Source organism: Carassius auratus, chromosome 36 (assembly GCF_003368295.1).
Source record: "Carassius auratus strain Wakin chromosome 36, ASM336829v1, whole genome shotgun sequence".
Lineage (NCBI taxonomy): Eukaryota > Metazoa > Chordata > Actinopteri > Cypriniformes > Cyprinidae > Carassius > Carassius auratus.
Genome location: NC_039278.1, coordinates 3846034 through 3857727, shown reverse-complemented (window position 1 = coordinate 3857727; position 11694 = coordinate 3846034). Strand labels below are relative to the sequence as shown.

Genomic DNA, 11694 nt, shown 5'->3' with positions numbered 1-11694 from the left:
AACATCATTAACCAGAGCTCTTGGAATGTATCTGCATGTTGTTGTTATGTTTACATTATGCTGCTGCCGTGGATTGGCTTAATTAGATAACTGCATTGAATATACAGTAGGTCTTAATAACGTGGGACGATTTGACGGTTATCCCATACTTTCCCAATCTTGTTTGCTTATGTTTTTTTTTGTACCTGCCTTAATAAGCTTGGACATTATTACAAATAATTTTGCTGTTGTATTTATTTGTATTTTAGATGAATGCAAGGATCTGGCTGGGGACATAATGTTCCTTGCCGCAAAATTCATCCCCCAGAAAAGGGTGGGTGAAGCCTTGCTTAAAGAAGGGAATGTCCATGCAGCTATGGTCAAAACCGAAGACTGCAGGTAATTTAATAACAATTTACTACTACACTTGATGTTAAAGGGATAGTTCACCAAAAAATAAAAATTCTGTAATTAATTACTCAGCCTCATGTCGTTCCAAACCTGTAAGATGTTCGTTCATCCTCAGAACACAAATTATTTGAAACAAAAGATTTGTAAAGATTTGAAGCTTCATGAAACTGTGTTTTGAAATCACCATCACTAGATATTGATTAATAAAAGTCATTATTTTGTCATTTTTGTCACACAAAAAGTATTTTTGTTCACTTCATAACATTAAGGTTGAACCACCACAGTCACAAGACCTGGGGCCTGTACCATGAAGCTGGATTAGGTGGCTAGCCAGCTATGTTTCAGCTTAGTTTCCGCCAACCCTGGGTTTTAGGTACTATGAAAGTAGCTCTGGTTTAATCGGTGTTCGTTGCCATGGTATCTTGCGCTGCACGGCTAACCTGCTCCGGGGCAGGTTATGTTCTGGATTCAAGATCTCAGACTGAAGGTGAACCAATCAGATGTGAGAGAAGTGACACATGTCTGACACAAAGTCACTCCAGTTTATCTTGCTCCACATTAAAGGTCACTTATGCTTAAAAAAATAGAAGTCTGGCTTTAATGATAACATCATTTTATGATTTATATAATTATTGTGATTCAAATTATTATTTATCTCTTACACACAAGCAATTTTAGTTTAATTGTTATTATAAACTATTTAAAATAAATATTAATGTATACAGATCATGTAATATAAATAAGCTGTAGTATCAAAAGACTGAACTGTTTAAAAAATTACAAATCTGAACTTACATGTTCAAGTCTCTATCACTATATATTTTCAAATGTATAAACTAAGTTAACAAGTTCCACTTGTGACTACACTGAGAGAGCAAGATCATTTATTTTATTAGTCCTCCATTTTTCATATGACATTTAAATTTGTCATATTCTTCAATCTCTTAACCTTTAGCAAAACCTTTAACCTTTAGTTTTGATTCTCGCTGGGTCTCTCGTGAGAAGTAAATCAAACTTGCTTTCTGTTGCAAGGCTCGTGATTGGCTGTTCGCCAGTGATGTCACACATTCATGTGCACACGCTCCACAAACTCAGGATCAAAGCCTAAATTGACAAAGAAAGTTGATGAACAGCATCATGGTACCAACAAAGCCGGACTGGAGAGGTTTGGTTTTGTCAACTCCAAACTAATCCTGTAACTTTGAATTTGTTCAGCTACCATCATGGTACAGGCCCCTGTTTTATATATGTCTTTAGTACCTTTCTGGGAATCTGAAAGTGTTCATTGTCTTGCTGGCAATGGAGGCCTCACTGAGCCATTGGATTTTATCAAAAAATATCTTAATTTGTGTTCTGAAGATGAATGAAGATCTTATGGGTGTAGAACGACATGAGGGCGAGTAATAAATGTCGATTTTTTTTTTTTTTTGGGTGAACTAACCCTTTAACTTAATGATTCAATGATCAGTTGAACTGGAAAAATAAATAGCTTTTTGTATTTTTTATTGCAGGAAGACTTTGAAAGATTTAAAGGCTGCTCTAGAGAACAATTGGGACACATTTGACCTGGCAACACATGGTCTTGGTCCTGCCGTAATAAATGGCACTTTTTCATTGATAGATGCGTGTCTTAAGGAAAAGATGAGAGCACTGAAAAAAAAAGACTCCACAGATGAGTAAGGTTCCCCCACTTTTTTTTACTTGTATTGTTTCAAACTTGTTTCTCGATGTTCAGCTGTACAAAAATTAAAAAAAAAAAATAATAATAAAACATTACAAAGAATTGTGTTTTTTATTTTATTTTTTAAATCTTAATTACTTACAATTCATATCTGTTCCTTCAATTTGTTCTTATACAAAGTATCTGTACAACACTCATTGAAAAAAGACAGTAGCAGCAAGAGGAAAAAACAAACAAACAAACAAAAAAACATTCTCGCTAGGCAAAGCAAATAGTGATTGTTTCATCAATGAAACATTTCTTATCTCTACAAGATCAAACACGTTTTTTCTTCTTTTTGACCATGTAGGGTACAGTGACTACATCTTTTGCTTTTTTGATCCTTTTACGATAACTATGAAGTGCAGTCACTTTTCTTTTTCTTGACAGTTTACTAAACTGTGAAAAAACTAACTTGTGTGCTCTTTCAACTAACCTGTACACTTCATTACCCTCACAAAATTTTTCTGATTTGCTCCACTCATGGAGATCTGTAAGCATGGCTTGCAGTGTAACTTGTTTTCTCTCACTGGACCTAAAGCAGTGTGAATCATCAGGTATGTTCTCAGATGATGTTGGGTATAGAATGTTGTGAACCAATATACATACACACACCACTCCATGGCTATTTGCAATGCATGTGCAAAATTTGGTCCCTTTACAACTCACAGTTTCTACACTGCCATCAGAGTGGTAGACAGTAAGGTTTTCATCGACCCTGAGGTAAGATTCACTGTCAACAATTTTTTTTGCTGCTTCTGCCCTAAGATCTCGAATTATAAGTCCTTGTTTCTCTGCAATGTTTTGTGAAAAAATTAAGTGTTTACACACACATCCACATTGGAATCTTTTGCAATCGCATTTGTGCATGACCAAGTCCACACTGTGACATTGTGTGCTTGTGTCGGGTGGAACCAAACACACTCCATTTTTTATTTCCACTTTTGCACCCAGGCCTTTTGCAATCATAGAATGGGCGGCATTAGTGGTCTCTTCAGTGTTTGCTCCTTTGATTCGTCCAGTTTCTGTGAGGTCATCCAGGTAACTGAACAATGAAATAAAAGAACAAGTTAGGAAATGGTAAACTATTGTAAAAATGAAATGACTGAAAAAAAGCCAATACCCTTAAACATTTGTATAGATTTTATAGGCTATAATATAATTAAAGAAAAAAGGAAGCTGGGAGCTGACAGACCTTTTTACTGAATGATTTGTGCTAAGGAAAAGATCATGTCATAGACAATAGTGAATGTTTATTCAAGAGAGCTTCCTGTATCCAAACAAGCTGATAATGGCAACAGGTAATGGCCAGAGATAATCTAATTTGCAATATTATCACATGATTCTGTATGTCACATGATTTCTGTAATTGGCAATTACAATTTAGCACCATAATAAAAGTAATACATTGAACTATATATACAGCTAAATATATTTACCTGTAATATTTTTGGACATCTCCACACAGTAAGCGAAGAAGCTGATCAATCCTGCTATTCATTCTTCCCTTAAGGAACTGGTACTTCATTGTAAGAAAAAATCTATGTACAAAAGTTAAGAAACTTAAAATATCCTTAATGAATATTTGTCCTGGATATCATGTTATTTAAAGGTGCTCTAAGCGATCTCACGTGTTTTTAGGCCAAAAACATTTTTTGTCACATACAGCAAACATCTCCTCACTATCTGTTAGCTGTCCCCTGAACAACACTGTTAAAAAACGTGGTCTCTGTAGTCGCCACAAGCTCCAAAAACGGACACAAAAACAAACTGGTGCAGCCTGTACCACGAAACAATAAACAGTGCCTCAGGCAATAACCGACAAGCAGCGTCAATACGCAAGCTATATTTTAAATGCACGTTCATGACTGTTTCAGGAAGCACAGAGGGGAGGGGTAGGAGGAGGAGGAGGGAGGGTCTAGCTAGCCTCTGTTTTGTTTGACAACACTTCGAACGTCAACAGGAAGTAACTCCGCTCAGGATCGCTTAGAGCACCTTTAAAATACGATTTTAGGGCATGATGTTATAATTTTAGTAGCTGACCTCTCTGCCTTGTTGTTGGTTTCGCTGTTATGGTGATAAAATGACCTGCCAAAATTGGACCATAAATCACCAAAACAAATCCACTGATTCTTGAGGTAGGTTGATACATGAGAACTACCAAGACATGTATCAAGCTCTTCACACTTTCTGGATGACATGCTGTTGAACTCTTCTTCCTGTAAAGAAAAAGACACAACATTGTAAAGTTATGCCACCTTAAGTTTACACACATTTAAAGGGGTAGTTCTCCCAAAATTGTAATTTTGTGTCACTCCAAACCTTTTTGACTATTTCCTCAGTAGAACACAATATTTTTTTTTTTTCATGCAATGAAACTTAATGGGATACAAAACATTTCTATATTCTATTGCGGAAAAAAAAAAAAATCTTTTGAATTTGGATTTACATGAGGGTTAGTAAAGAAGGATTTGAATTTTTTTTGTGGGAACATTTTTAAAAGACAATTCATTAAAAAATAATACACAAACTTAACTAATCCCATTGAAATTTATAGTAAACAACTCAAGATTTATTTCCATGTACTGAAATGATTTCTAAAGAATGAAGTGATTTATGATATAAAAATATTACCGTTAAACAGGATTTCATTCCAACCATTGCTTGAATCACAAGATTCCGCTGATTCACTGGCAAGTTTCCTCCATCTCTTTTAACCATCCACCTATGTACAGCCTACAAAAACATTCAAAAGCTATAGTCATATAATGGCATTTGAATTATAATTGTATTTTTAAAATAAATAGGTCTGTAAAATGAATAGGTCTTTTTCCAGTGCAAAAGATTTAATAAACCTACCTGGAGTACATGAAACCAGCAAAGAAGAACCTTGGCTGTTGGAAAAACTCTTCTTATGGCATTGAGTTCCTTAAGGTCACGGTCAATCATTATCGACCTACATGATAAGGAATTGAGAATTAATGAATATACGTCAACATCTTTAGAGTTTGTAAAAATGGACAGCTTTTGTAAAAAGGTAGTTTACAATGTGCGGTATTTAAGCAAGTGTTCCATCCAATAGTAATGTTTGTACATAGAAATACCTCAATACATCAGCACACTTTGCTGCCAAACTACTACTGACTCTACTATGTTTTTAACTTCTTACCTGGGAAGAAATCCAGGGTTGTGATTTGCGAGCTTTTCCAAGCAGAGAGCAAGTATGTCCGCTGATTCCTCACTAATAATAAAGTAAGCAAATGGGACTGCTCTTCCAATACTGTTGGTCAAAAGAAGAGCATAAAATGCATAACCATATGATGTCATGGCTTTGTAAGTAGCGTCCATGAATACCATGGTATGGGGATGTTCTCTAAGTATATCCTTTTGCCAGGGTGTCTGCACTACAATTATAAGTGGTTGATTTTCACTCAAAGGCTGGTAGTAACAAATGTGTTCCTGCAGCTCCGATGTGATCAGCTTGTCCACACTAATGCAGTCTTTCGCATCAGGAAAACTAAGAGCATTATTGGTCTTCTTGATCAATCGTATATCTTCAGGTGTAACGTAATATCGCCGATTATATTTGTCCATATGTCCATGACGTTCTGCCCAGTCCACGGATTTTAAAAGTGTTTCTGAAATTGACAGTCCTTGACCAAGCCACATTTCAATGAAGGTCAATAACTCTGGATCAATGAGATTTTTTATGCCCTCTTCTTTCATGCACACATCATGTCCGTTGTGTTGAAGCATTTTGTTGACCACAGCACCTGTAAAACTACCATCTTTGATTATTTTAAATGACACATAAGCTTTGCAGGAATTAGCTCTTGTCTTTGTAGGTTCTCCTTTGCTTTTCCCACTTGCTTTGGTCGATCTTTCACATGAAAAGTAAAAGTAGTCTTTATGAGTAGACACAGGGGACTTGAAGGTGCTTTTGGTTTCCTCCTCCAGTTTCTTAATGTAACCCTTCATGAAATCAGTCTCCTCGCCAGAAAAAGGTATGACCTCTTGAATGACTCTAGCATCCCTTACTTTCTTTAACTTTCGCCTTATCCCCTCAAGCCAAATATTCTCCATTTGCCTAGAAAAAAAACAACAAATAAAATGGTTATAAAAGCACTAGCACTACTCAGTACTACATTTGCAGAGAGCAGCATATAATACACTAAAATAACACAGTAATATGAATCTATTGAGTATTGAAGCCCTGAGAGCAGCACATAATACACTAAAAAATAACAGTAATATGAATATTGAGTACTCCTTCCCTGAGAGCAGCGCATAGTTGAGTAAAATAACAGTAATATGAATGAGTACTCCTGCCCTGAGAGCAGCACATAATACACAAAAAATAACAGTAATATGAATATTGAGTACTATTGAGCATAGGCTAAATATAACAGCGATATGAAACCACTGAATATTAAAAATAACATCGATATGAATCTATTGAATACTTCTGCCCCGAGAGCAGCATAGACTAAAAATAACAGAAATATGAAACAACTGAAAATTAAAAAAAAAAAAACATCGATATGAATCTATTGAATACTTCTGCCCCGAGAGCAGCACAGACTAAAAATAACAGCGATATGAAACCACTGAATATTCAAAATAACATCGATATGAATCTATTGAATACTTCTGCCCCGAGAGCAGCATAGACTAAAAATAATAGCGATATGAATATTAAAAATAACATCGATATAAATCTATTGAATACTTCTGCCCCAAGAGCATCATAGACTAAAAATAAGAGCGATATGAATATTAAAAATAACATCGATATGAATCTATTGAATACTTCTGCCCGGAGAGCAGCATAGACTAAAAATAACAGCGATATGAAACCACTGAATATTAAAAATAAAAGCGATAAGAATCTATTGAATACTTCTGCCCCGAGAGCAGCATAGACTAAAAATAAGAGCGATATGAAACCACTGAATATTAAAAATAACATCGATATGAATCTATTGAATACTTCTGCCCTGAGAGCAGCATAGACTAAAAATAACAACGATATGAAACCACTGAATATTAAAAATAACAGAAATATGAATCTATTGAATACTTCTGCCCCGAGAGCAGCAAAGACTAAAAAGAACAGAAATATGAAACCATTAAATATTTAAAAATAAAATCGATACGAATTTATTGAATACTTCTACCCCGAGAGCAGCATAGACTAAAAATAACAGAAATATGAAACAACTGAAAATTAAAAATAACATCGATATGAATCTATTGAATACTTCTGCCCCGAGAGCAGCATAGACTAAAAAGAACAGAAATATGAAACCATTAAATATTTAAAAATAAAATCGATAAGAATTTATTGAATACTTCTACCCCGAGAGCAGCATAGACTAAAAATAACAGAAATATGAAACAACTGAATATTCAAAATAACATCGATATGAATCTATTGAATACTTCTGCCCCGAGAGCAGCATAGACTAAAAATAATAGCGATATGAATATTAAAAATAACATCGATATGAATCTATTGAATACTTCTGCCCCAAGAGCATCATAGACTAAAAATAAGAGCGATATGAATATTAAAAATAACATCGATATGAATCTATTGAATACTTCTGCCCCAAGAGCATCATAGACTAAAAATAATAGCGATATGAATATTAAAAATAACATCGATATGAATCTATTGAATACTTCTGCCCCAAGAGCATCATAGACTAAAAATAAGAGCGATATGAATATTAAAAATAACATCGATATGAATCTATTGAATACTTCTGCCCGGAGAGCAGCATAGACTAAAAATAACAGCGATATGAAACCACTGAATATTAAAAATAAAAGCGATAAGAATCTATTGAATACTTCTGCCCCGAGAGCAGCATAGACTAAAAATAAGAGAAATATGAAACAACTGAAAATTAAAAATAACATCGATATGAATCTATTGAATACTTCTGCCCCTAGAGCAGCATAGACTAAAAATAAGAGCGATATGAAACCACTGAATATTAAAAATAACATCGATATGAATCTATTGAATACTTCTGCCCTGAGAGCAGCATAGACTAAAAATAACAGAAATATGAAACAACTGAAAATTAAAAATAACATCGATATGAATCTATTGAATACTTCTGCCCTGAGAGCAGCATAGACTAAAAATAACAACGATATGAAACCACTGAATATTAAAAATAACATCGATATGAATCTATTGAATACTTCTGCCCCGAGAGCAGCAAAGACTAAAAATAACAGAAATATGAAACAACTGAAAATTAAAAATAACATCGATATGAATCTATTGAATACTTCTGCCCCGAGAGCAGCATAGACTAAAAAGAACAGAAATATGAAACCATTAAATATTTAAAAATAAAATCGATACGAATTTATTGAATACTTCTACCCCGAGAGCAGCATAGACTAAAAATAACAGAAATATGAAACAACTGAAAATTAAAAATAACATCGATATGAATCTATTGAATACTTCTGCCCCGAGAGCAGCATAGACTAAAAAGAACAGAAATATGAAACCATTAAATATTTAAAAATAAAATCGATACGAATTTATTGAATACTTCTACCCCGAGAGCAGCATAGACTAAAAATAACAGAAATATGAAACAACTGAAAATTAAAAATAACATCGATATGAATCTATTGAATACTTCTGCCCCGAGAGCAGCATAGACTAAAAAGAACAGAAATATGAAACCATTAAATATTTAAAAATAAAATCGATAAGAATTTATTGAATACTTCTACCCCGAGAGCAGCATAGACTAAAAATAACAGAAATATGAAACAACTGAATATTCAAAATAACATCGATATGAATCTATTGAATACTTCTGCCCCGAGAGCAGCATAGACTAAAAATAATAGCGATATGAATATTAAAAATAACATCGATATGAATCTATTGAATACTTCTGCCCCAAGAGCATCATAGACTAAAAATAAGAGCGATATGAATATTAAAAATAACATCGATATGAATCTATTGAATACTTCTGCCCCAAGAGCATCATAGACTAAAAATAATAGCGATATGAATATTAAAAATAACATCGATATGAATCTATTGAATACTTCTGCCCCAAGAGCATCATAGACTAAAAATAAGAGCGATATGAATATTAAAAATAACATCGATATGAATCTATTGAATACTTCTGCCCGGAGAGCAGCATAGACTAAAAATAACAGCGATATGAAACCACTGAATATTAAAAATAAAAGCGATAAGAATCTATTGAATACTTCTGCCCCGAGAGCAGCATAGACTAAAAATAAGAGAAATATGAAACAACTGAAAATTAAAAATAACATCGATATGAATCTATTGAATACTTCTGCCCCTAGAGCAGCATAGACTAAAAATAAGAGCGATATGAAACCACTGAATATTAAAAATAACATCGATATGAATCTATTGAATACTTCTGCCCTGAGAGCAGCATAGACTAAAAATAAGAGAAATATGAAACAACTGAAAATTAAAAATAACATCGATATGAATCTATTGAATACTTCTGCCCTGAGAGCAGCATAGACTAAAAATAACAACGATATGAAACCACTGAATATTAAAAATAACAGAAATATGAATCTATTGAATACTTCTGCCCCGAGAGCAGAAAAGACTAAAAAGAACAGAAATATGAAACCATTAAATATTTAAAAATAAAATCGATACGAATTTATTGAATACTTCTACCCCGAGAGCAGCATAGACTAAAAAGAACAGAAATATGAAATTGTTAATTATTTAAAAATAAAATCGATACGGATATATTGAATACTTCTAACCCGAGAGCAGCATAGACTAAAAAGAACAGAAATATGAAACCACTGAATATTAAAAATAACAGCGATATGAATCTATTGAATATTTCTGCCCCGAAAGCAGCATAGACTAAAAATAAGAGCGATATGAATATTAAAACTAACATCGATATAAATCTATTGAATACTTCTGCCCCAAGAGCATCATAGACTAAAAATAACAGCGATATGAAGTACGTTGGTCCCACTTGCAATGCTAGGGCGGGGGATGTATACATTTGAAGGTGGCTTGAACGAATTATGTGATCGCATATATCGGCTTCACAGACAGCGGGGTAGGTTAGCACTGGAAAACCATGTTTTACCATAGTTATCCAATTAAGTTAACAGCTTTGGCGCTGTGAACTGAAAAAGTCAAATCAAAATACGATCGGATGTTTAGACGAGGATTATTATTTTTGTGCACTTTCAATGTTCCCTTAATTATCTTAGTAGCCTACACTTAGAGGCTGTTTATGTTTTTTTTTTTTTTTTAACAATATATCGTAAATTTACTTACCTTACAATATATGTGATATCCCACTCCAACGAACAGTCGATTACAACGGATCTTCCCTCCAAATTTCCAAACGTCTAGACCCCGCCTCTGATTTAATTTCATTGGTTGAATCTTTCAACCAATCATTTTCTTTTCTGCCCTTAGAGCAACTTTGAGTAAGTAAAACTCCCACGAGCCCTCCTCCACGGAGCAGCTGCCAGATGCTCCACCCGAACACAAGAAGAGACCAAAGACACAAAGAGACCAGGAGGGAGGTGGAGCGGTGGAGGACCAGGGGGAGGGACAGAGAACCAGGTAAAATGGGTAAACAGAGACAAAAAGTGCAAACACAAAAACAAGGTGCCCAGGAGGGAGGTGGACCGGCAGAGGATCAGGGGGACGGTCAGGTCAATAGATGGAAAACAGACAGAAGAGCAAAAACAAAACAACCACAAAACACAAGTCCAGGAAGGACATAACGTGACGTCCACCAGGGTGGAGCAGAAGATCACCACATCCATGTGGTCAAGACAGAAGCCCACCAGGGCGGAGCAGAAGACCACCACATCTGTGTGGTTGAAACAGAAGCCCCCCAGGGTGGAGCAGAAGACCACTACATTGATGTGGTCGAGACAGAAGCCCCCCAGTGCGTTGCAGAAGACCACCACATCAATGTGGTTGAGTCAGAAGCCCCCCAGGGCGACACAGAAGACCACCAGATCCGTGTGGTCAATACAGAAGCCCCCCCAGGGCAGCGCAGAAGACCACCACATCCGTGTGGTCGAAAAACAGGAGAGCAAATCCGGTTAGGCAAGTCTGAGACAGAGAACATGAACAAGTTAAGGATAGCCTCCGTGGCCACAACAGGATCAGTCGGGCGCTCAGAGAGTTCGACTGAGACATGACGAGGCTCTGGAAGTTCCGCAGAGGCGAGGAGAGACTCCGCTAGATCAGCCGAGCCGAGGAGAGGCTCTCGTAGTTCAGCAGAGACGTGGAGAGGCTCTGGTAGTTCAGCAGAGACGTGGAGAGGCTCTGGTACTTCAGCAGAGGCGTGGAGAAGCTCTGTTAGTTCATCAAAGTCGTGGAGAGGCTCTGGTAGTTCCACAGAGACGTGAAGAGACTCTGGTAATCCCATGGTGTTTATACTGGATTCCAGAAGATCAATGCTGACTTGACTCTGTTCATGAAGATCATTGGTGATTTGACTTTGTCCACGAAGATCAGTGGTGACTTGACTTTGTTCATGAAGAATACTGGT

The 11694-nt window shown here is 35.6% G+C and overlaps 1 protein-coding gene across 3 annotated transcripts; it reads right to left on the bottom strand.

The window, feature by feature from the left end:
• Window positions 1-2205: 2205 nt before the first annotated feature.
• LOC113054993 (uncharacterized) lies at window positions 2206-10580 on the bottom strand. Of its 3 annotated transcripts, XM_026220890.1 has the most exons (7): window positions 10458-10580; window positions 5280-6197; window positions 4970-5066; window positions 4745-4846; window positions 4154-4329; window positions 3550-3651; window positions 2206-3155 (listed from the first exon to the last, which is right to left on the bottom strand). In XM_026220890.1, the coding sequence occupies exons 2-7, from the start codon at window positions 6191-6193 to the stop codon at window positions 2387-2389; spliced, it is 2160 nt and encodes a 719-aa protein (XP_026076675.1). In that variant the 5' UTR covers window positions 6194-6197; window positions 10458-10580; the 3' UTR covers window positions 2206-2386. The 3 variants fall into 3 exon arrangements, with proteins under 3 accessions (XP_026076675.1, XP_026076676.1, XP_026076677.1); XM_026220891.1 differs by lacking the exon at window positions 10458-10580 and having other exon boundaries at window positions 5280-6462; XM_026220892.1 differs by lacking the exon at window positions 2206-3155 and having other exon boundaries at window positions 3313-3651.
• Window positions 10581-11694: the final 1114 nt, after the last annotated feature.